The sequence below is a fragment of the Stylophora pistillata genome, chromosome 8, assembly GCF_964205215.1.
Source record: "Stylophora pistillata chromosome 8, jaStyPist1.2, whole genome shotgun sequence".
Taxonomy (NCBI): Eukaryota; Metazoa; Cnidaria; class Anthozoa; order Scleractinia; family Pocilloporidae; genus Stylophora; species Stylophora pistillata.
Window position 1 is genome coordinate 3,317,501 of NC_142526.1, and position 24,368 is coordinate 3,341,868.

At 38.8% G+C, this 24,368-nt stretch overlaps 2 protein-coding genes across 2 annotated transcripts in view; both read right to left on the reverse strand.

The window, feature by feature from the left end:
• Positions 1-3,694, reverse strand: part of LOC148724455 (uncharacterized) — an 11,329-nt gene extending 7,635 nt beyond the window's left edge. The window contains exons 1-2 of the mRNA XM_088730442.1: positions 3,380-3,694; positions 566-1,220 (exon numbers count right to left, since the gene is read on the reverse strand). Coding sequence (XP_088586568.1) covers positions 566-1,220; positions 3,380-3,578 — 854 coding nt within the window. The 5' untranslated portion in view covers positions 3,579-3,694. The remainder of the gene's footprint in view (positions 1-565; positions 1,221-3,379) is intronic.
• Positions 3,695-4,687: 993 nt separating this feature from the next.
• LOC148724457 (lactadherin-like) lies at positions 4,688-14,383 on the reverse strand. The gene is made up of 4 exons (XM_088730468.1): positions 13,944-14,383; positions 11,426-11,631; positions 7,156-7,469; positions 4,688-6,027 (listed from the first exon to the last, which is right to left on the reverse strand). Exons 3-4 carry the CDS (start codon positions 7,417-7,419, stop codon positions 5,887-5,889), a joined length of 405 nt encoding a protein of 134 aa, XP_088586594.1. The 5' UTR covers positions 7,420-7,469; positions 11,426-11,631; positions 13,944-14,383; the 3' UTR covers positions 4,688-5,886.
• Positions 14,384-24,368: the final 9,985 nt, after the last annotated feature.

Consider the following 24,368-nt stretch of genomic DNA (forward strand, 5'->3'; position numbering starts at 1 on the left):
CCTAATATTGTTACGTTTGTTACAATTCCTTTTTTTTTCCGAATTTTAATTTTCGAGGGCCATTAGTTTATCAGTTTCATTACTGTCACATGTTACCCTCGTTAAATAAAGTCTTACCTACCTACCATTCCTCATGGGGGCTCAGAATTTTTTCATTGTCCCACGCTTGTGACAAGAAAAAAAAATATCTCTCTATATTTCTTCACCGAAGTAAAAAACTTACCATCTTTCTTACTCTTTACAAAAGAATGAAAATTGTTACCTACAGTAGGTAGTGACGAGGATATTGCTTGCACAGCTCTCATTCAAATATTACTGGTTTACATCCAGAGCTCGCAGTAGAGTAAAATGTGATCAACAGACCACATCGTTACGCTTTGTATTATGAAGATTACCTTGAACAGAGGCCGATGTGAGCCCGTAAAAGAGGTAAACGGTAGTAAGGTTATAGGAATATATTCACTCAGATGGGATCTAAAGATGAAGTACACCCTTCGAAAGGAGGGAATGAAAAAACAACGCAACCACCAGGTGTAAGGGGGTGTTTAAAAAGATAAATTGCTACCTACTTTGTACGACAAGAATCGCAGTCTGTTCATCTTTTCCAAGGATATTTCGCGCCACGCATTTATATTCGCCTGCATCTTCCATCCGAACACCAATGATTTGCACCTGCCCATCTGACGTCACTTTGGTCCTGCCTGGAAACGATCCACTGACCTTCGACCAAGATATTTGAGCTGCAGGATTTCCCGAAGCAGAGCATATGAGTGAGGCTGTGTTGGTTTCGTTAACATTAAGTTTTGGGGGAGAAATTGTCACTTTTGGTCTTGCAATAGGTGCACCTGGTTCACCTTTAGTCCCTGGGATACCTGGCAAACCTGGTGGCCCAATGTCACCTTTTATGCCTTTTTCTCCTCTAATTCCAGGTAGTCCCTTGATTCCTTGTTTTCCGCTTCTTCCTGGTGGTCCCATTATTCCCTGAGACCCTTTTCTCCCTTTCCTTCCTTTGTCACCTTTGGGTCCAGCGCTCCCTGGAGGTCCCGGCCGGCCACGGGGACAGACATTCAAACCAGCTTTGTTGTTGCAAATCTTCCAAGTGGATGAAACAATGTCTTCTATCATTTTTGTAATCCTAGCCGAGTTATTGAAAGGGGATGGATGTGAAATACTACGTTTCCGTCGATGGACTTCAAGCTCGCCGGAGGTGGTATGTACGACTGAAAATATATCAAACAACGAAAGATTGTAACCTCCTAACGCCCTTTGTTGTCATCTTAAATAACATGAACACGATTTAAGATACAATTATAAGCACAAGATGGAAACGACAATTTGATCGGAGCGAGGACAGACAATTCTTTACAGTTATCAAAAGCGACGTAAAATAGTTTTAGATTCAAGCCCTTGTCAAATGGGTTATGTTTAACTCTTGATTTGATTTCTCCACAAACATAATTATTTTAGGCATTACGCCTGACAAGAAGGTAAATCAATGTTTTAAAGTTTTATGTTCACAAAGAGACTTAAAGAGAGTTTCTATTTCTCGTTGACAGAGAAATAGGCAACACATCAAGTCTGTTCTTTCAATACTGCCATTTAATAATAGTGTACTGCTAATCTTGAGAGCCTCTGCTTTTTAATCCTTGGCAGGTCTCCAGCTTATTACGTAATGAAAATGAGGGACAAAATATTATGTAAAACACGTCATTTGCATAATTGTTCTACGTTGTGAGACATACGGAAGTGTCGATAATTCAGTGGAAGGAAGACAAATCTACCGATCGACATTTCCCATCCTAGCAGTATGCAGGACGCGAGTCAAATATGAACTTCGTCCGGTAATGGGCCTTTCTCACGGTAGTCTGGAAAAGCTGGAATCCGGAATTCCGCCAGAATTCCGCCGGAATATTTTGCGATCAATTTTTCGACAATGGCGCCACTGACGTATTTTAATGCATGTCAAGTCTTCACAAGCCCTGCGTTTTCGATCTTTCTTTGTTCTTCGGACGAGGAAAAAGGAGTGGGATATCGGGGTGGTTAACTGTCCAACCGGAAACAAACTGATTTGAATTTACCATTATCCATGCACTATTCACTTAGCTAAGACAAAACTCACCATCAAAAATTCCTTGTAACTAACATAAAAATAGATGCTTCAGCGTTTTCTTAATTCCTCATAGGTGTTCGACCATGTTCATGGGGGTTCGATTGTTCCTCAGGCCGGATCCTCGGGTAACTTCGGAGTATATGCACAGCTCGTACACCACTCGGAAAATCTTCGGAGTTGTTTTAAATTAAAAACAGGCCTTGAAAAATTCAGGGATCTTCGGGTAACTTGGAGTATATTCGGAGCTCGTACGCTCTTCGGAAAGGTAAGCTGGAAAACCTGCAAGGTTTGTTGAGGAGGAATGAGGGAGGCCTGTCTCTGACAGAAGAGCTTATCGCTTTCGTTAAGCAGTGCTTTCCCGGAATTGAAATTGTGTAAATGGCAGACTGACTATGGCATTGCTATATTTTCTTTGTACCCTTTTAATGAATAATCGAGATCGATTAAAGAGACGCTGACCATGTTAACCTATAATTGGACGAATGATTTGCTGTTTATTATTTAGTTTCACTGCCGGTAAAAAATAGATAAGTTAATAATTAAAAATAAACAAAAGATGAGATAAAAAAAAGTCGATAAAAAACAAATGAAGCCAAGGGTTCGATTGTTCCTCGAGGATCTCCGGGTAACTTCCTAGACCCTCAGATAGTTTTCGGTTAATCATCGGAGTATATTCGGAGCTCGTACACTCTTCAGAAAATCATCGGAGTCGTTTTGAATTAAAAAAACAGATGTTGAAATATTCCGGCGGAATTCTGGCGGAATTCCGGATTCCGGCTTTTCCAGACTACCCCTTTCTCACCATAGAGTCTCTGAGGCTCAGCGATAGAGCATCGGAGCGTGGAATCCGAAGGTTTAAGGTTCTATTCCTCATGGCGACTCAGAATTTGATCTTTGTCCCACGCTCGTGACAAGACGAAAAAAACATCTTTCTAAGGGCCTGATTACATGAGCCGAGCTGGCCCGGTTAGCCGGGCTGATTTCTTTTGTTTTCACGCTTTGGCGAACACCAAAACAAAATAAGTCAGCCCGGCTAACAGGGCCAGCCCGGCTCATGTAATCAGGCCCTAAGATAACTCTGACTCAAATTATTTCATCGTGCTAGAACGGAAGTCGATGGACATGACCATTAGCTCTCGCGTAATTTTGATTTTAAACTTAATCGTTTAACAGTTCGAAGTAATTCGCAACCTAAAGTAGATTTAAAGTAGTATCACTAGTAACAAAACAGACAACCATGTCTGAAATTTAAAGACAGTTGGACATTACCTTGTTCGGTCGGAGGAAAATCTGTCCTCGAATGCATTATTTGATCTTGAGGCATGAATTCCTCCACAGTCCTTAACCTTCGTTCATAATCATCGAACTTGGTCTCAATTCGAATGAATCCAGCGGAGTAAAGAAGCAAACAGAAAACACTCAGAGCTGTGCCGGGGCTTATTGGAAAAGAACGATCTTTGAGAGACATCTCGAGAGCTGAATGATCGAACTTTCTCGAAAGCTGCTTTCACAAAACGTTGCTGAAACCTTACACTTGTTAAATCTAATATTACCTTTAGGTCAGTAGGCCAGAGCTTTATTTGATAGCTAGAAAGACGTCATGGATTGGAGACGCTACGTTTGTTTGTAGCATTATCTGTTTTTAAAAGTACTCGATTTGATTCAAGGCGGATTGATCAAGTTAATAGTTAGAGAGACTGTATGGTTACGATTCTTATCCGAATGGTCTTACGGAACACTTCGCTTACGCATCATGCATAACCTCCCATATTCGTGAAGCTTTCCTGACAGCTTTTTGATCCCCGTGATATCAACCTCCCTGGGTCGGGAACGTTGTGTGAGTAACGCAATTTAATCCAGAAACACAACACACTTTATGGCCTGAATCGGGTTCAAACAAGACTTTTACATCGAGAGGGAATAAGGTTTGTGCAATTGCCTTCTAATCACTTCGTCCCAGTCGCCAAATCTGTCAAAACCACTCTGTAATCTTGGGGTTTGTATTCATTGGAGCCGAGAATTAGTAGTCAGAAGAATGCGATAAAGCCATTACGGACGACAGAAGAAAATTTTTACCACATACTTTTTTAATCTAGTTCAATCTTTTGAAACCCGTAGGAAGAACGAAAAGGGCTAGGGAGTAATTTTTTGTTTTCTTAGGAAAGGAACATGATGGGCAATAAACGCGTTATATCTGGATGGAAACGAGCGCAGGCCCTTTTTTGCTAATTATCGGAGAAATGGTAAAGATACCATAACAGGAGTTGGGGTGGGGGGGGGGGGGAGGGGAAGAACAGGGTGGATCGATTGAGCTTGTATTTAAGAATAACAATGATCGCTGATCAGGTTTTGCACGTTCATCCGCCATTAATCAATCGACCATCATAAATCGAGGTTTAAGTCTGTTTATGAGCCAGGTGACCCATCAAGTTGGCGGTTAACTCCGACTTCTTTAGTTTCCTTTTCCTGCCACCCCTGAATGGAATGCTAGTTCATCGCAACGTTACTCTCCCAGCATTAAATTCGCCAAACACTTGAGTGAAGAGAGGCACAGTGAGAGTAAAGTGTCTCGCTTAAGAACACAACACAATCGAACTTTATTCGTTTATTTTCCATACAAGCTGTGGAATTTTGCCTGTAATTAGAAATAAAAGGGCGTAATAACGCAAATAGATCATAGGAGTCGAATTACTTTAGTTTATTGCAACTTATATTACTTTTCAATCAGATGAGATTACACCTGTGTCTGTCTAAACGTTCAATTAAATTCATGTGATGCGATCAATTTTGTTCATTTTAAAAATCAAATACCAGACGGGTATGGAGACCTGTTTGGTAGATTCAGCTTTTAATATTGGTGAGTTAAAAAACAGATTTCAGCTGGTATTAACCGGTCATGAACCTTTTTCCCTAATAATAAAGAGTATCTATCATTTTCGGAGTCAAGCTATAAAAGGCAAATCTGGTTTGTTGTTGACTGGCTACTCTGGTTTTTGATTTCAGACATCCACGCTTCAGGAATCTCAGTTCCACTGAATCTATTGATATTATTTGCATAAGCCACGAACTTAACAGAAAAAAAAAATACACTGATAGCAGCTAACCATAAATGCTAAATGAATGAGTGACAGTGGGCAAACATACCTTTTGGCACAAATCTGAAATACGGTACCTTTTCTATTTCACCTTTAATCTTTATTTTGTATAACTGTTTTATTACGCAGCTACAGCGAAAGGGACTTAGTCAGGGGCGGATTTAGAGGAGGGGAGCCTGGGTTGAACAGTAGCCTCCCCCTGAAATTACCTGCAGCTTTCTTATATGTTTATTTGTTATTGTTAATTTCCTTTTTTTTTCCATCAGAATGACAGTTTTCTGCTAGTTTTATTTTTAGATGGACGAATATAATGAACATACTTAATGTATTAATTTCGTACAAATATTTATACCGTCAAATATGGCCAATGACAGTATGTTAGAGGATAAAACTGAACGTATCTGGCTTTGAATTCATTTGAGTGAATGCTTCACGATGCGGTTCCGATCAGAGTTTCCTGGAAAGATCTGGGATAAAAGAAAACCGAAAAAATAAAAGTGAACAACTCTCTCCCAAAGAAAATCTTGGCTTTGCCCTTGGTAATCAGTGGTAGTTGGCTAATCGGTTTGTTGGTTTATTTGCTACAGTTTATTTTCCCACCAAAGACCCATTTTTTCCCCATTAAACTGACAGTTTTCTTTTAGTTTTCAGGCTGATGGACGAATGGAAATCTTTGATCCGTTACTTTAGCACATTTATTTCTACCCTTAAACATGGCCAACCATGGTGTGTTACAGGATAAAACCGAACGTATCTGGCTTTGAATTCATTTCTGAGTGAATGCCTCACGATGCTGCTCCTATCTGAGTTTCCAGGGAACACCTGGAATAAAAGAAAACCGAAAAGAATGCTATGGTGAACCAATTCTAAATACATTTAAGTAAGGAGGTGCTAGAGGTGGGGGAGGGGAAGGTGGGGGTATTTAAAAAAAATTGGCTCCAATCCGAATTTAAAGGTCTTTTCCCAATCTCTTCTTAAAAATAAAAGTGAATTATTTGTGAAAAAAATACTTTTTGTCTGGTTTAAGGTTACCGTGCACCTTCAGTGGTGTCTCGCGTGTAAGCGATGTAGCGCGTCCGGTTTAAACTGTAGTTATCCAAACCCCTATGTTAAATTAAAGCTTAAACGACTGGCTATCAGACTATACCAAAAATTTTGAAAAAAAAAATTAATTTTGGAATTTTTCATAACTTCTAAATACGAGCGCCCGAATCACCTTTTAAGAGTTACAAGTCAAAGGAAATTTGTTCGATTTCTCTCAAATTTTGAAGGTGGCTAGTTTTACAAATAAACAACAAAAACGTGTCTCGCAACTTTTTATTTCTAAATACTTTTTTTTTCAAGAGCGATTTTTGAACGATCACTCTACATTTTTTTAATCCTGTTTCAAAAATGTTCTGTAACTTTTCACTGAAATTGAATATGGCAAGTCGCAGACACGTTTTTTTTAGCGCTTTGGCCCCGGAAACGGAGGAACACATTAAAAAAGAGAAAAACAAAATTCGCTTTGACATGTAACGTTCAAGAGGTGATTCGGGCGCTCGCAATTAGAACTCGTGAAAAATTCGACAATTAATTTTTTTTCCAAAAGTTTTGGTATCGTCTGATAGCCAGTCCTATAAGCTTTAATTTGATATGGGGTTTAGATATCTACAGTTTAAACCGGACGCGCTACACCGCTTGCACGCGAGACACCCCTGAAGGTGCACGGTAACCTTAAACGACGTTTCGTCGTCGCCAAAAGAAGCATTAGATTCCTTTGAAAATTTACAAGCAAACCTGTTGTACACAAGCCTATAATCCCTGACGAACGTTCTCTGCTGCAGTGGCCAATGAAGATAAAAGTCCAAACTCGCCATCTACGTGCATGCGATCTCTTTGCCAATTGTTTGCATTGACCTCAAAGTCTTTGTTAATTGCTGAAAATGACAATTACAGTTCTTTCCATACCTTTTCAATATTTGTCTCCTCGTAAGTGTTCCAAGTTACACCGTCTGTTGATAATTGTAGTTTGTAGCTGGTGGTCCATATAGACCTGCTCCGATATCCTTGTGTGGCCACAGCACAAAGAAAACGCACTTCACCCATATCAACTTGAAGATAGTCTGTTCTATTATCTTCAGTCTCAGGACACCACACTCCGTGTCCCCTGGTTTCGTTTAGTCTGCCGTAGTACGGATGATGAAAACTATTGAAAACACTACTTGCTGTCATTCTTGCATCTGGAATTGTATTTTTGTCTGCCACACCAACAAGCAAACATCCTAAATAAATAAGAGTAAATGAAATAAACAGTAAGGTTTATATTTACTTGAACTTATTGTTTTTCTTCCCTATCTAGAACAATATGATATGACTCGTACAGACTTTGGTGTGAATTTTGCTGAGATCGTTGAAAAGGGTAAGAATGCTAAACATTATAAATAGGCAGCGTAAGATCCATGAACATCAGGTGACTTTTAACATTTGTTCATTTTCTTAACGCACTTTAATTTGTGGTCAAATAACTTTTGTTCTGAAAACTATGTATCACAATGCTGAGCACCGTTTTATGAATTTCGTTACGTTCGTGAGTATCGTGACATTCACAATAGAAAATTGAACTTGTAGATTAATGTCCCTCCACCATCCCCACCCCCAATCCCTTTAGTGTGTTACTACTATTTAGCCTTTACAGGATTTATTACCTCGTTTTGGACCTATCGCCATGTAATATGTGTCCTCGTCCTTGAAAAAATATTCTGCTGAAAATCTGGCTTTTGGAGGGCGAAGTGTAGTTCTTTTCGATCCAAAGGATTTTTTGGGGGAAGTGATTCAGTGCGATTTAATCAAAATTTAAAGTTGGATAAAATGAGCTGATTTGACGGTGCCGTCAATTAGTCGGAAATGTACACATTCGCACACAAACTCAATCGTTTCGCATTTTACGTCCAATCTATAGCTCATTTAACATAATATCATCTTACCGTCCATATTGCTTTATCACAAAAGGGGATTGCAGTCTTAAAATTGTTGCATCGCTTCCACAATTAGCGATATGACTCGGCAGGATAGTCAACACCTCCTGATTGTGATTGTTTACAAAGCATATCTCGGGGATTCTTTTATACCCATTTCGTTGAAATAATTTACGTAAGAGATCTTTGTTTATTCAACCGAACCGTTAACCAAATGTAAGCGGAATGTTACTAGCTCAGTGACCTGCTTCTCGTGTGGGGAATAACGCCGTTATTCCACACACGAGAAACAGGTATCTGAACTAGTAACATTCCGCTTACATTTTGGCTTATTAATTCAAAATGAGGTCTTCTAAAATAAAACGCAAAAATAAAACATTAGACTGCGAAGCACGTGGCTACAGGAACTGAGGTCGAGTGTTACACACACGAAAAAAGAGCAAACAATTATCTAACGCCCATCATAATTCAATGTATCATGATAATTGATTGTTTCATGGTACTTCCATGGTTAAAGCTCATTTGAGGACAAAAGGAGTGAAAGATCTGCAAAGGGCATAGCCCATCACTGCAGATATGCAACAGAGAAAAGTACAGTGTTTGAATGTTTGTTTCTTTAAAAGAAGTTTGATAAGGATCAAACCTGGATAACCACAACTTTCGCTGAACCAGCCAACGTTCAACAGCTTTATATTTATACTACTTCTTCCTTAGAGGCTACTGTGCCTCGTTAGTTACTCGTGCTGATAGTAAGACTACGACCCAGGCAACACATCTCATATTTACATTCATCTTTTTCCGGCAAAGGTCCAAAAAAGTTCACGTCTGGAAATAAAATTACCATTTTTGCGTATCTCCGAACTCCAGAAACGCTTCGATTAAGCATTGAACCAGCTGATACAGCAGACTCGAGTGCGGGTCGATATACCTCACTTCAACGACTTGAATTTTTGAAAAATCAACTCAACTAGTTAGTTATATAAGAAGGTAACCGAGTAAGCAGTGATCGATCTCCCTCAAATATGGTTAGGTCCAAAGCCATCAATGCATTAATGGCGAGATATCATAGAGCGTAGCTGATGCTTAATGACAAATTTAACACAAACCTGTTGTCTGTTCAGGCCAGAATGTTCACACCCATTGCAAAAAGACTGACATCTAGATTTGACTAGAAAAAGAAAGTAAACAAACCCATACTGTGCTTATCTCATTAATCTTTCCTTCGAAGACGATAAATTTAAGAAGTGAATGACTACTTCTTACAGAGGTCCAAAACCAATCCATGCATTATATGGCGATATTAGAGAAAATGGTTTGATACATCAGAAGGAACTCGGCGCCTCCAACTAAAGCCTCTCGTCCACCCCAAACCAAGTTCTGCACCATGCAAGGGACAAATTGTGATGGAATGTATGTTAACAGGAGGAGAGAATATCGTTGCTCGGCTAAGAACTAGGTCACCTTCGTCTTTTGGCCCGGTAAAAAACCGAAACTAGCGGAATGGCTATCAATCCGCCTTGAACAGGTAAGAAGAGGTATAATTACTGTTTCCCGTTTTCTGGATCGTTTGTCGAAGTCACAATGTGTACTCCTACTAAAGTTTTGAAGAGGCAGCAGATATCTTTAAAAGAAGAACGACACGCAATGCTGTTGCAGAGTTTACATCTTTTCTCTGCAATTCGTTTTATTAGTAGACGAAAATGCAAGTTTCAAGGTCATTTCTGTAATTGATAAAACAATAAATAGCGATTAAAATAGTAAGGAAGAGAAAAAAGAATGATTAAATCTTTCATCGTCTTAAAAAAATACTTACAAATCATTTAATCAAAGTACAAAAACATGTATAAACGAAACGTGGGAAATTTTCATACCATTGCAGTTTCCAGTCTCTCGTCAGGGACCGCGGGTCGTCAAGGAAAAACAATAACAGAAAACGGAAATAAGTGCCATCGTTTAAAATAATTTGTTTTCGATTTGTGAAAAATCCTTACTTCCATTCAAGGAAACTTTCATCTCGACCGGTTCCTTCTTACACAAAGTAAGCACCAAGTGTTCCTATAGATACTCAGTGTGGTGTCAGCAATTAACGATAAAAACACACCTCTAATCACTGAGAATTTCATTTGAGAGGTTTGATTCTAACTCATTTTGGAAAAAAAACACACCGTCAACCAAAGAAAGTTAAGTAAGAGTGCAGGAAGGTTGAAAACTTATCAACAGCAGAATACATTAATATTACAGCAAGCAGTGGTTTTAATCACCGAACTAGATTTTTTCTTTGTTTTTTTTTTTTTTGCCCTACAATGAGCTTTATCCACCTAAACAATAATTTATGAAATAAATATATAAATTCAACAACAATCGGGGTTAAATAATTGTTTGCGCCTGTTTCCTACATGTAACATTCGACATTAGCTCCTGTAGCCACGTGCTTCACAGTCCAATGTTGTATTTTTGCGGAGTTGTCGATTTCAGTGGACCTAATTTTAAATTAATTAGCGTTATTCCGCATACGAAAAACATGTTTCTGAAACAGCAATATTCCGCCAACGTTTGGCTCGCGGTTCGGTGGAAGACATCTTTAAACAAAAATCTCTTGCGTGAAATAATTACAGCCTCCTTTTCAACGAAATAGGAATAGAGAAACCCCGAGATACGCTTTGTAATAATATCAGGAGGTGTTGACTTATCCTGCCAAGTCATATCGCTAATTTTGGAAGCGATGAAACAATTTTAAGACTCCAAAATGAAGTATGCAGCGCTTTGTTCCATCATAAGGCCTGCCTAACTTGAGAATATGAGCCGAATCGGATTTTTGGTTGTTGCCACCATATTTTGAAAATGCTCGATTTTTAGCCACATTTGCTTTTAAACTCCACCCATTGCCTCTCTCCTCTTGTAGTTCTTTTTTGTCTTTTTTTTTTTTAATGAAATGGAAAGGCATAACGAAGAAAGTAAAAGCGCTGAGTAGTTTTCACTTCACCTCCCTCTTGATATTCGGCGAAACATCCAATTGGTCGTCTATTTAAAATTGTCCCTCATATTCCGAAATGGAAAAAGCTACGTTATTAGGAAACTTCCGCAAATAAACAACGTTCGAACGTTGGTCACAGGTAAGCCACACTCCCTCGGATAGGAAGAATGATAACCTGCTACTGTGGAGGCGAATGTTTTCACCTAAATGTTCCTGACATGGTCTATTTTTCCGCCTTCTCTGAAATGGCAACATTTACATCAAGATATGGATAAACTTAGACACATACCTGGTTAATAATGCCCTTAGTTTCTTTTAACTGACTCTAGTTGATCTTCTTCTTAGGTGGGAGAAGTACTTTCGCAGGTTGTCGACGGTCAACTGAAGCTGAAAGGATTTCAATTCTTGCCCGTTCAATTGACTTCCCTTCCCCAGCTCGTTATGAATTAATTATGCCTTTCAGGTCAGCCATCGCTCACACACTGAATAAAGAAACTTAAAATTCCAAATAGTCAGCTGTCCATCAACTTATCCCACAAGCGAAAAGAAGTCAGTATCGGTTTGCGGAATATGACTCTACAGGACCTGAGCCAAATATCTTTGTTTTTGTTTTTTTTTTATTATCGGTGTACATACCCCCGCTACCACATTTTTTTTCCTTTTTTACGATTAAAGGTTAGAAATATTATTTTTTTTAAGATTGATGTTTGGCTTTTTACGGCTAACGGTTAACTCTGTCAAGCTCTCTCAACTGAACACATTTCTGTCATGTTGAGATGGGGATAATTGGACGCAAGTGTGGATTTCACCGTGGTTTCGTATTCTACATTAATCATCCTCATTCCATCAGTGGCATGTCTAGCGGCTTCTTGGGAGCTAAATGTTATTGAAGTATTTTGAATTGCAACACAAAGTTTGGCGTGCGTTATGATATTTTCTTATCGAAATGTTATCATTTTTTCATCAATTGACAGTGTTGTTTTTGGTGTTTACTTTTCAAACTTCTTTATTCATATCCCATTTACAGCTTCGCTTCTGGTTGAATAGTGCGAAATTATTTTGGAAAAGTCGAGCTAGTTTGTGGCATCTGTTTAGTGTTTCGAAGAGAGAAACTCTCGGAAAACACTTAAAGAGATAATGGCGAAGAATTGCTTTTTACTGGAAAACAGACGCTAGGCTGATTAAATATGCAATTAAGCAAGGGCGGTCGGGATTGAAACTATAGAGAAGTTGGGTGTACAGAAGTGAAGACAGGTGGAGCGTGATGTAGATTACTTTATGGTCCAGTCATTCCATGTTGAATTAAACGTGTTTAATAATCATTTCATTTAGGTGGCCAAATATTGCTTAATCTCTTGAATGAAAATCATTCATTTTCCATGAAGATTGATATTTTAGATGGGTCGAGCTTCATATCTTGGTGTCAGTTTTCTTATGACAGGAAATTTGTGAAAAACATTTGTTTTCCGATAGTTCCTGTTATTGCACATATTAAAACACCTGTCACCTTCTGTGGGTCTCCATGGAGAAATGGCTTGTATGGTTAATTTATCACAAGGCAAGACCCATATCATTCTATGTATTTGCAAAAATGACACATCTTAGATTGACAATTTTTCCTTTTTTCGACTTACGGTTTAAAAAGTTGTTTTTAAGACTAACCGCTTTTTTTTTTTCTGCCGTTTACGGCTAAAGTTTGACTCCATCGAGCTCTATCAAGGGGTGCACATTTTTGGCAAGTTGAGATGGCGATATTTGGAATCAAGTGCAGGTTAAGCCGTGGTTTTGTAATCTGCATGAAACGTTTTTCCATTTTCATTGGTGGCATCTTCAGCAGCTTCTTTGGAGCTGAAGGTTATCGAAAGTCGTTTCAATTGTGACACAAATTAAAAGCTTGGCGTATATTGTGATATTTTCTTTTTTAACTTTCATCGATCGTATTGCTTTAGTGTTTACCTTTTTAAATTTATTTATTATACTTCTTGTTACAGCTTTATTTCCGTTTAAATAGTACGAAATTATTGTAGAAAAGTCGAGCTAGCTAGTCTGTGGTCTCAGCTTTTCGAAGTGAGAAGCCCTCTGAAAAGAACTAAACCGATAATGCAGAAGAATGGCTTTATGTTGGAAAACAGACTTGGGCTAATTAAATATGCAAATAAAGGTGTTTTTGATGAAAAGGGCGGAGTGTTAGATAAGTGAAAGGAGAGATGAGAAAGCTGACGAAGTACAAAAAATTCCCTGATTAGGAAAAAAATTGAGAATAAGCGTGCTCAAAGATACTTAGCAAAGAAAATATCCAAAAAAGCAAGAGAGTTTAGGCAGACCAGCAGTTTTGACATTCCATACAAAATTAATGATAAGAAAATAAAAAAATCATCCACTCCAATCGGTGATTGAAAAAAACAAAATGCTGTGGCCTCAAACTCCAGCCATCGCCTATCTTCTCTTGTAATTACTTTTTAAATGAAGTGGAAAGGGATAATGAGGAAAGCAAAAAGCGCTGAGTATTTTTCACTTCAAATCCCTCTTGATATCTGGAAAAACATCCATTTGTTCATCTCTTTAAAATTATTTCATACTTCGAAATGGGAAAATACTACGTAATTAGGAAACTTCCACAAATAAGCAAAGTTCGATTAGAACTCTGGTCTCAGGTAAGCCACACTCTATAGGATAGGAAGAATCATGATAACCTGCCGCTATGGAGGCCTACGTTTTCCCCCAAATGTTCCTGACATGGTTTATTTTTCCGCCTTCTCTAAAATGGCAAAGTTTAAATTAAGATATGGATAAACTTCTGCACATACCTGGTTGCCAATACCCTTAGTTTCTTTGACTGACTCTGGTTGATCTTTTTTTGAGGTGCGAAGCACTATCGCAGGTTGCCAACAGTCAACTAAGGCTGAAATGATTTCAATTCTTGTCCTATATCATTCAATTGTCTTCCCTTCCCCAGCTCGTAATGAACTATATATGCCTTTCAGGACAGCCATCACTCACAAAAAGAATGAAGAAAATTAAAATCCTAAAAGTAGTCAGCTGTCTGTCAACTCATTCCACAGGCGAAAGGAGATTATTTTTGGTTCGCGGAATATGACCCTGCGGGACCTGAACAAAATATTTTTGTTTTTGTTACCGGTGTAGATAACCTCGCAACCACATTAACCACATTTTTGCCTTTTTTACGACTAACGGTTAAAAAATGTCATTCTTTAAGATTAAACGCTGATATTTTGGCTTTTTTGTGGCTAACGGTGAACCCCATTAAGCTCTCTATTTTAGAAAAGTCGGGATAAATATTAAAATTAAGCAAGAGCGGTCGGAATCTACTATATCACATACTACTTGTGGTAGTTGGGTGTACCGAGGTAAAGACACGTGGAGCCTGATGTAGTTTACTTTGTGCTCTAGTCGCTCTATGTTGAATTAAAGGTACTTCACGGGTTCTTGAGGGTGAAATATGTTTTGAAATAATTTCATTTAGGTGGCCAAATATTGCAAAACCTCTTGAATGAAACATTAATTTTTCCTGAAGTAAGATTGACATTTCAGATGGGTCCAGCTTCATATCTTGGTGTCAATTTTCTTACGACAGGAATTTATTTGGAAAACATTTATTTTCCGATAGTTCATGTAATTGCACATCTTAAAACACTTGTTGGTTCTTCTTGAGGGTAATATGTTTTTAAATCATTTCATTTAGGCGGTCAAGTATTACTTAACCTCTTGAATGAAAATCATTAATTTTTCATGAAGGAAGACTTACATTTCAGATGAGTCGAGCTTCATATCTTGGTGTCAATTTTCTTATGACAGGAACTTTTTGAAAAACATTTGTTTTTCGATAGTTCCTGTTATTGCACATTTTAAAACACCTGTCACTTTCTGTGACAATCAATTCAATTTTCAATTTTCTTACGACAGGAATTTTTTTGGAAAACATTTATTTTCCAATAGTTCTTGTAATTGCACATCTTAAAACACTTGTTGGTTCTTCTTGAGGGTAATATGTTTTTAAATCATTTCATTTAGGTGGTCAAGTATTACTTAACCTCTTGAATGAAAATCATTAATTTTTCAGTAAGGAAGATTTACATTTCAGATGGGTCAAGCTTCATATCTTGGTGTCAATTTTCTTATGACAGGAACTTTTTGAAAAACATTTGTTTTTCGATAGTTCCTGTTATTTGTCACTTTCTGTGGGTCTCAATGGAGAGATGGCTTGTATGGTTAACGTGCATCTAAAGCCAAATTTTTTTTCGCTTAACGAAATAAGCGTATTTTTTGGAGCATTTCTGTGCAAATTTTTTTTATTTGCTGAAATCTTCAATTTTCTGTGCCCAGTCAAAATACGGAAAAACGGCCGCCATCTTGGCTCACGACCGAGTTTAAAGAGGAATGGTTCTAGCGGGTAATGTGTAGACCTTTCTCGATTATGCTAGTAAAACTAGCATCTAATGCTACTAGAGATTCTCGCATAAAGCCAAAAAAATGTTAAAATAATGCCTGATTTCTCTGAAAAATGCCACTTGAATAAAAATAAAATGCAATGTTTCATTTCAAACAAAACGTACAAAGTCTTACATTATATGCTCATATCAACAACAGCTGATACTTAATAATTGTTTGTTTATAAAACTCGGGGTCAGAATTAAAACTTTTCCAACCAAGAGCCACTAAACAGTGATATTTGAAGCACTACCGGAGGTGGACTGTAGTGATCGATCTCCCATACCTTTTTATTCCGTTGGTGTTAGTGCCTCATGTAACGGAAACAGACCATCTACACACACAAGTAACACAATACAAGTGCACAAGTAACACAACGCACAAACAGTCTAAACAGACAGAAAATAATCAAAATTGTAAAACCTTTGGATTATTTATCCTTCTGAGTGCTAACATCTGGATCACAGTCATGATAAATGACAGAAAATGCTAGCAATTCTTTTTCAAGAAAAAACGAAAAAATACTCGTTTCCCCAAAAAATTCCGAAAAAAATGCTAGCATAATTAAGAAAGGCCTAGTAATGTGACGTCAAATCGAGAACACGAAAGTCTGCAGTCTGTAGTAGGAGGATGTAGCAACGTGTGAAATTTGCAAGAGGGTATCGCGCTTCATACATACCTCATACAACACACCTAGTCGGCATATTTCAGACAATATCGACGACAACCTTTCCAAACAAGTGAAAATGTGTGAAATGTAGACTTTCGTGTTCTCAATTTGACGTCACATTACCCGCTAGAACCATTCCTCTTTAAACTCGGTCGTGAGCCAAGATGGCGGCCGATTTTCCGTATTTTGACTGAGCACAAAAAATTGAAGATTTAAGCAAATAAAAAAAAAAATTTGCACAGAAATACTCCAAAAAAAATACGCTTATTTCGTTAAGCGGAGAAAAATTTTTAGGTTTAGGTGCACTTTAATTAACCACAAGACGACAAGACCCATATTATTCTATGAATATGCCAACATGACACATCGTAGATTGACAATTTTTTCCTTTTTTACGACTTACGGTTTAAAAATTTGTTTTTAAGGTCAACCGCCTTTTTTTATTTTTCTTTTTACGGTTTGTGGCTAACTTTTTGACTCCATCGAGCTCTCACAAAGGTGTACATTTTTGGCAAGTTGAGATGGCGATACTTGGAACCAAGTGCAGGTTACGCCGTTCTTTCGTAATCTGCATGAGACATTTTTCCATTTGAATTTGTGGCATATTTAGCAGCTTCTTGGGAGCTAAAGGTTATCCAAATTCGTTTCAACTGCGACACAAATTAATAGCTTGACGTATATTATAATCTTTTCTTTTTGAAAATTCCTCAATCGTATCGTTTTGGTGTTTACTTTTGAATTTCTTTATCATTCTTACTTTTTAGAGCTTCACTTCTGCTTAGATAGTACGACATTATTTTAGAAAAGTCGAGTTAGTCTGTTGTCTCAGTTTTTCTGAAAACAACTCAACCGATAATAGTGAAGAACCGCTTTTTGTTGAAAAACAGACGTGAGCTAATTAAATATGCAAATAAAGCAAGGGTGTTTGGAATTGAGACTATATAGATCGAGGTTGGGTGTTTTGAGGTGGAAACGCGTGGACTCTGATGCAGCTTACTTTGTGGCGCAGTCGCTTCATGTTGAATTAAAGGTGTTTAGCTGGTTCTGGAATGAAAAATATTTTCGAAAGTCATTCACTAGTTTGGTGGCCGAATATTGGTTGGTGTTGTTCCTGTGCTGATACACTTTATTATTGACTGGCTACTGTTATCTTTGGTTTTCAGGTATCCACGCTTCAGAAGTCTCGATAACACGATATCCATTGATATTATCCTCATCAGCCATCTATTCCTCGGAAGAAAAAACCTGCACCGACAGTAGCTAACCATAATGCTAAATGATTAAGCGAACATACGTACACATCTTTCATTACAAATCTGAAATACCTTTCCTGCCTTACCTTGATTCTTTACGACTGTTTTATTATGCTGCATCTAAAGGGGTGCAGTGGTTAGTTGGTTGATGAATTTGTTAGTCTATTTTGTTTTCTTTTGCAGCTGTTTCATTTAGGTGGCCAAATATTGCATAACCTCTTGAATGAAACATTAATTCTTCATGAAGAAAGATTGATATTTCAGATGGGTCAAGCTTCATATCTTGCTGTCAATTTTCTTATGACAGGAAATTTTTTGGAAAACAGTTATTTTCCGATAGTTCCTGTCATTGCACATCTTAAAACACCTGTTGGTTTTTGAGGGTAATATGTTTTTAAATCGTTTCATTTAGGTGGCCAAATATTGCATAACCTCTTGAATGAAACATGAACTTTTCATGAAGTAAGATTGATGAATTTGTTAGTCTATTTTTTTCCTTTTGCAGCTGTTTAATTTCCTTCTGTAGACCATGTTCATTTACTTTTTCTTCATAAGAGTGGACATTTTCTGTTATTTTTGTGCCACTGGATTATTGGACATCTTTGATGTATTACTTTAGCACAAATATTTCTACCCTAAGACATGGATGTAGTCGGTGTGTTACAAGATAAAACCAAAGGCATCTGGCCTTGAAGGAAGCTCTGAGTGAATGCTTCACGATGCTGCTTTGATCTGACTTTCCTGGGAACACCTAAAAAAATTAAATCAAACCAACAATGCGAAACAAGCAATTTGAATAACCTTTTATGGTGTACCAATTATATATATTTAACAATTATTCCACGAGCGTGCGTTGGATATGGGATGATAGATAGCCAACGAGGCGCGTAGCGCCGAGTTGGCTATAATCATCCCATATCCAACAAGCACGAGTAGAATAATTGTTAAATTAAAAACGTTAAATTAAATTATTAGCTTTTATTAAATTTTTAGCTCCCTTTTAACTTAATCTGACACCTACGCTTGCCATGTTTGTAGATTATGGTATATTGGCTGATATACCATAACGGCTAAGCCGATAAAAAGTCTTGAATTGCATTATCCAATGATATAGTTTTTAATAAACATATAGCTCTTTGGCATACAAAGCTTTGCTTTCATGTCCAAATTGAGCACTCTATCTAGGATGAGTCATTGCCGTTGCAATTGCGCATGCTCGCTGGTTTACTCTAGTTTGAGCACTCTGGCATGGCTTAGACGATACCACAAAGGTTGGGTCGTTTGGGGTGACCGTCTCGGTTCTCCCCCATCCTAGCATTAGCACTGCACTGACTCGACTTTTGCTTGTTGGTAAGTGTTCGCTCCTTTCCCTAGTGGTTGGGAGTTTGGTTTGTGGTGTGCTTGGTTTTGGTGAGGTCTAGTATCAGTTAAGTGAGTACCTGCCGGGAGGGAAAACTTGTGATCTTTTCCTCTCGGTCAGGCTTTTTCCTTTTTCGCTTTTGGTTTGGTCACCCATCCCTTTGCTTGTTCATTGGGTTGGGGCCGAACTTCAGGATGATTGTTTCCTTTAGTAGGACAATCGATGTGGACTGCAAGGGGCTCCCCGAGGGGATGCTTTTTCCTGAGGCAGTAAAGTTACTCCTCGAGTATTTTGATCGTGAGTCTGATCATGTTGTGGAGGCAGTGCAGGCGTGCCCTGGTCGCGTTGCCAGGGTTACTTTTGCAGCTGATGTGGCCAAGCTTTTTTTTGAAGAATTGGGCGTGGTTAAGTTAGGCGAGGTGGAGTGTAGGGTGGTTACACCTCCTCCTCCCCCACCTCAACTTACCACTGTGGTTTTGTCTTGGTTCCCTTTTGAGGGCTCCAATGAAGCGATACGTACTGCGTTGTCTGCTTTTGGCATCGTCAAGTCTGTCCGTCATCAGTCTTGGTCGGGTAGACCCTCGGTCTTTACTGGGTCTAGAGTTATTCAGATGGTGGTTCAGAAAGTTATTCCACCCTTCATTGGTATTAGAGGTATACGTTGTAGGGTTTGGTACAGGGGGCAACCCCTGCAGTGCACTGTGTGCCGTAAAATAGGCCATAAGGCTGCGAGTTGCCCTTCCAAGGGCAAGTGTTTTAGGTGTTCACAGCAAGGTCATTTTGCTAGAGATTGTAAGGCCACCGTCACAGACGATGTCGAGCCATCCTCTATGCCTGAAGAGCCGCCTGCTGACAGTGCTGATGAAGCCTGCTCGCTCTCAACTGAGGCGAGTGAAGATCGCTTCACCTCTTTAAACGAGGGTGAAGAACCACTAAATGATTGTGTACCGGCAACACAGGGTTTTGCTAACCCTGTTTCTGATATGGATGTCGGAGAGACGAGCTCTGCTTCTCGGAAGCGTTCAGCCTCCCCAGCTCCCACTTCTGCTAATAACACTGTTAAGAGGACCCAACAGGCCCCACCCACTGATTCTGCTGCTGCAGCCAAGCCTATTGCTGTTACTCCTTCAGAACTTTCCGCTGCTTTCTTAAAGGACCCGCTGCTTCGCTCTTCTCCATCTGAGGAACGCGTTTTTTTGGCCGAGATTGCGGTGTTACATCACCTGCCTGCTCCTGCTCGTAAAGATATTTCCGTTTGGTACTCTGATCCGAGATATGTTTTTGAACAGCGTGAAGTTGCTACTGCCTTTAGGCTTTACCGGTCACTTAAAAAATCTAAAGAACCAAAATAAAATATAAAATTAACTTAGGCTTAATAAGAAAAACTAAAAGAAAAATTAGTTAAGTTTTGAGCGGGTGTGTTTAATTTCTGGGTGTGTGTGTGTTAATTTTTAAGTGAGGTGGGGTTCGATTCCCCAGCGAGTTTGGCGTCTGGTGACCCTCGTTTCTGGTGGTCCCCTTCCCTAAGGCATTGCACGTAAGCCAATGGGTTGGGATTAGACATGTAGGTCGGCGGGATTGCACCTCCCTTCATCGGGGCCCGGCCGTCCACCTTAAACATAAAAAAAAAAAAAAACTGCACTGATGAGGCCCAGAAGGCCGAAACAGTACTGTCTGCAGTTAGATATAGCTCTTTGGCATACAAAGCTTTGCTTTCATGTCCAAATTGAGCACTCTAACTAGGATGAGTCATTGCTCTGCAATTGCGCATGCTCGCTAGTGCACTCTAGTTTGAGCACTCTGGCATGGCTTAGACGATACCACAAAGGTTGGATCGTTTGGGGTGACCATATTGGTTCTCCTCCATCCTAGCATTAGCACTGCACTGATGAGGCCCAGAAGGCCGAAACAGTACTGTCTGCAGTTAGTTATATATATATATATATATATAACGAGTTCATCTGCAGAACTGCTTTCAGAGTGCTCAATAGTAAACTAGAGCATGCTTATAATAGAGGACGGAGTGATCAACTGAAGATTTGACTTGGCAATTATTACTATTTAATTTCCTACTACACAGCTTTTATAGCACCCATCGGATAAAATTGCCAAATGCAAACTTACAACGTTACACTGATTTGAAATAATGTACACTGGTTTGAAATAAGGTGATAGCTACCAAATATGGACTCTTTACATGACGGGCGCGCAATAAAGGTAATGGCTAAAAATAAGCAAATAATTAAATAAATAAAAAAATAGACACAGACACTATTACGGGACAATAAATAAACACAGACGGGCGCACAATAAAGGTAAGGGCTAAACTTAAATAAACACAGACACTATTGCGTTTCAAGGCAGGTGTTGAAATTTTCCAGGATGAATTTTTTAGCATGTCTACATGAGGTTATCAGTTCATTTCGTTTGTTAAGAGAAGTTAAGAGAGGCTAAATTAAATCGGGTTTGCAAATTATCCCCTCATGTAGACATGCTAAAAAGTTCCTCCTGTCCCCTTCATAAAATTTTTAACCGCAACACACTAAAACTAAGCTACAGCTGCACGAGCAACATCAAAACAATCATATCTAATCATAACAAAGCTTTAATTAACAAATCAGCACGCACCAACGATGACAAGAAGAGCTGTAACTGCCGCAAATCTAACTTCTGCCCTATGAATGGAAACTGCAACGCGGAAAATGTCATCTACCAGGTTGAAGTCACAACTACAGCCACGAAGGAAACATATATCGGACTCTGTGACACTACCTTTAAACTAAGATACAGGAACCATATGTGTTGTTTTCGTAATGAGCGGTATAGACACGCAACGGAAGTGAATAAGTTCGTATGGAGCCTAAAAGATAGGAAAATTGCGTATGAAATCAAATGGCGCAAAGTTAAACAAGCTAGGTCCTATTCGAATGTATATAAGAGATGTAATTTATATTTGTGGGAGAAGTTTTCCATTTTATGCAGACCAGAAATGTCGCCTCTCAACCGCAGAAATGAGCTCGCATCGGGTAATTGCAGACATGCTAGGAAGTTTCTACTAAGAAATGTTCTTTATTAATAACGACGATCGAGCGCGCGCTTCACTCAACCGATCTTGGCAACTATCGAGTATTTTCAAATATCTCTGATTGTAACCGTTATTTCTGACAACCGCCTGATGAATGCTTTGCATGAAACATGAAACTCAGAGTAGCGAATAAATGCCGATTATAATTCATTGCTCTAGTTCAGCTATCAAGCACTTTCAAGTTGATGAGGATTTCATCCCATACCCAGATTATATGTATTTAGTATAATTTCAGAGCTGAGCAAAGAGTTTCCAGCAATCTGATTGGTCGAGCGGTTCCTTATATTTTATTAAAATAGGATGTTAATAAATTTTACTAAAATGTTATGATTTTAGAAATTTCTCTGTTGTTCAGCTCTTACTAAAACAATTATTCGCCTCAGGTTCGGTGAATATTGTCGAATAATCCCCTCGACTTCGTCTCCGGGATTATTCGACGATATTCACCTCGCCTTCGGCGAATAATTGTTAATTATTAAAAACATTTTATGCCAAGGTAGACTCTACCCTCTCATTCGCTCTGACGAAGGGCTAACGCTCGAAACCTCAGCTTTTATAATCGTAACGATGGCCAAATTAACATTTCAACTTTGTTGATATATTCAAATTATTTCGTTACCCCCACTGACGCAGCCCTAAACAGTTTATTTAGAAACTATCAGCCCTCTCATTTATATACATATATGTAACCAAAATAGCGGAATGAGATCATCATCTACTAAAAAGTGCTCGATAGCAGGGCTAGAGCTGTGGATAATTATACTTCAAGATCTAGGTTACTTGAACTTTTACTGCACCTCTGAGTTTCATGCCTCTTGCGAAGAAATCGTTAGGCAAATGCCAGAAATAACGGTTACAATCCACCGAAATTTAAAAGAGAGAACAATGTGTACATGCGCGCGCAATATACTACACGCGCTATCATAACGTTACGTTCTTTAACAGGAATTTCCTGACATGTCTGCATGTCAGCTCATTTCTTTTGTTTAAACTTGCCATTTGCGGTTTACAAATGATAAAATCTTTTTCCCACAAACACAAATTGCATCTCTTAGCTACACTGGAATAAGAATTAGCTTGTTTCCCCTTGCGTCACTTAGTATTAAACTTAGTGTTTTTATCTTAAGACTCCATATGTATTTACTAAGTTCAGTAGCATGCCTGTAACGTTCGTTTCGGAATGAACACAAGTGGTCTCTGTAACGCTTTTTAAACGCGGTGTCACAGAGACCAATGTATGTCTCCTTTGCGGTTTCTGTGGTGACCTGTGCCTGGTAAATTACGCTTTCCATGTTAAGCTTCTATCCATGGGGCATATGTCAGGTTTCCCACAGTTGCAGCTTTTCCTAGCTTGATCATTAGTGCGTGCGAGTTTCCGGATTTCTGCTTGGTTATGGTTAGATTTGACAGTTTCAATGCTGCCCATGCAGCTGTAGCTCAATTTAAGGGTGTTTTGGTTAAAAATCTTTTGAAGAGGATTAGTTTTGGTGAAATGCTTATCAATAAATGCAACTGAGGAAGCATTTTCCGACGTTAGTTTCCACGTTCTTGCTATATGGTGGGTTAAACCATGTAATGTTCCGCTGCCTGTTTCTTCGTGGAGGTGGTGCCTGGTTTGATACGGCTTTGAATGAGAGGGTGTAGCTATACCCACTTTTTTTGAGAGTTTCTTGATAAATAGGTTTAGCGCTATCGAAGCATTCCCTGTCGGAAGATGTGTCGGAGAGCCTCCTATTGATTGATTCAGGGATGTTATGCAGAATGTATGGTGGATGGTTGGATTTTTTATGCACGTACAGGGGAATGTTGCCTTCCTTTGTGAAAGGGTAATACTTCCCAATCGAGAGGTCAAGCGTGACGTCTAGGAAATTGGTTTTGGTGATATTAGCCTCGACTGTGATTTTTTTAAGTCATTGTCACGGAAGACTTTGCAAAAACCTTTCTTGATATTCTCTATTTCCTGCGGTGTTCCATTGAGGGCAGCCAAACCATCATCCCAGTATAAACCAATATTTTGACCATACTTCTCAATAAGAATTGATAAGAGAAAGCATCCAACCAGCTCACACGTTTCCGCTCCATCGAAGGACCCCATGGTTACATCAAAGAGGTTGGTGGCAGATTTTTTCTCCCATGGGTAATCATCGTTGAATAGCAGAGATCGTTTTGCGTGCAAGATAATTTCACGCTCATGGCTTTTGATTGAGCGGTATTTAGCGGCAAAATCTAGTGCTTTGGAAAGCAACTTCTCAGTTATGGAGGGGTAGAATTCACAAACGTCGAAACAGATGAATGAAAGAGAGGTCATGTTTCTAAACTATTACACCATTTTAGGACACTTGAGGTGTTTTTCCACTGCTGGTGATGATAGCGTTGTTAATTTCATCGAGGATATGCTTACTAATTTCGTAACAG

What these genes read in the sequence shown, in the direction of transcription:
- LOC148724457 (XM_088730468.1), bottom strand. Translation starts at nt 7,419, where the DNA reads ATGACAGCAAGTAGTGTTTTCAATAGTTTTCATCATCCGTACTACGGC. An exon ending in AGGAGACAAATATTGAAAAG is followed by an intron (nt 6,028 to 7,155) that starts GTATGGAAAGAA and finishes CTTTTATTCCAG; the next exon opens with GTGTTCCCTGGAAACTCAGA.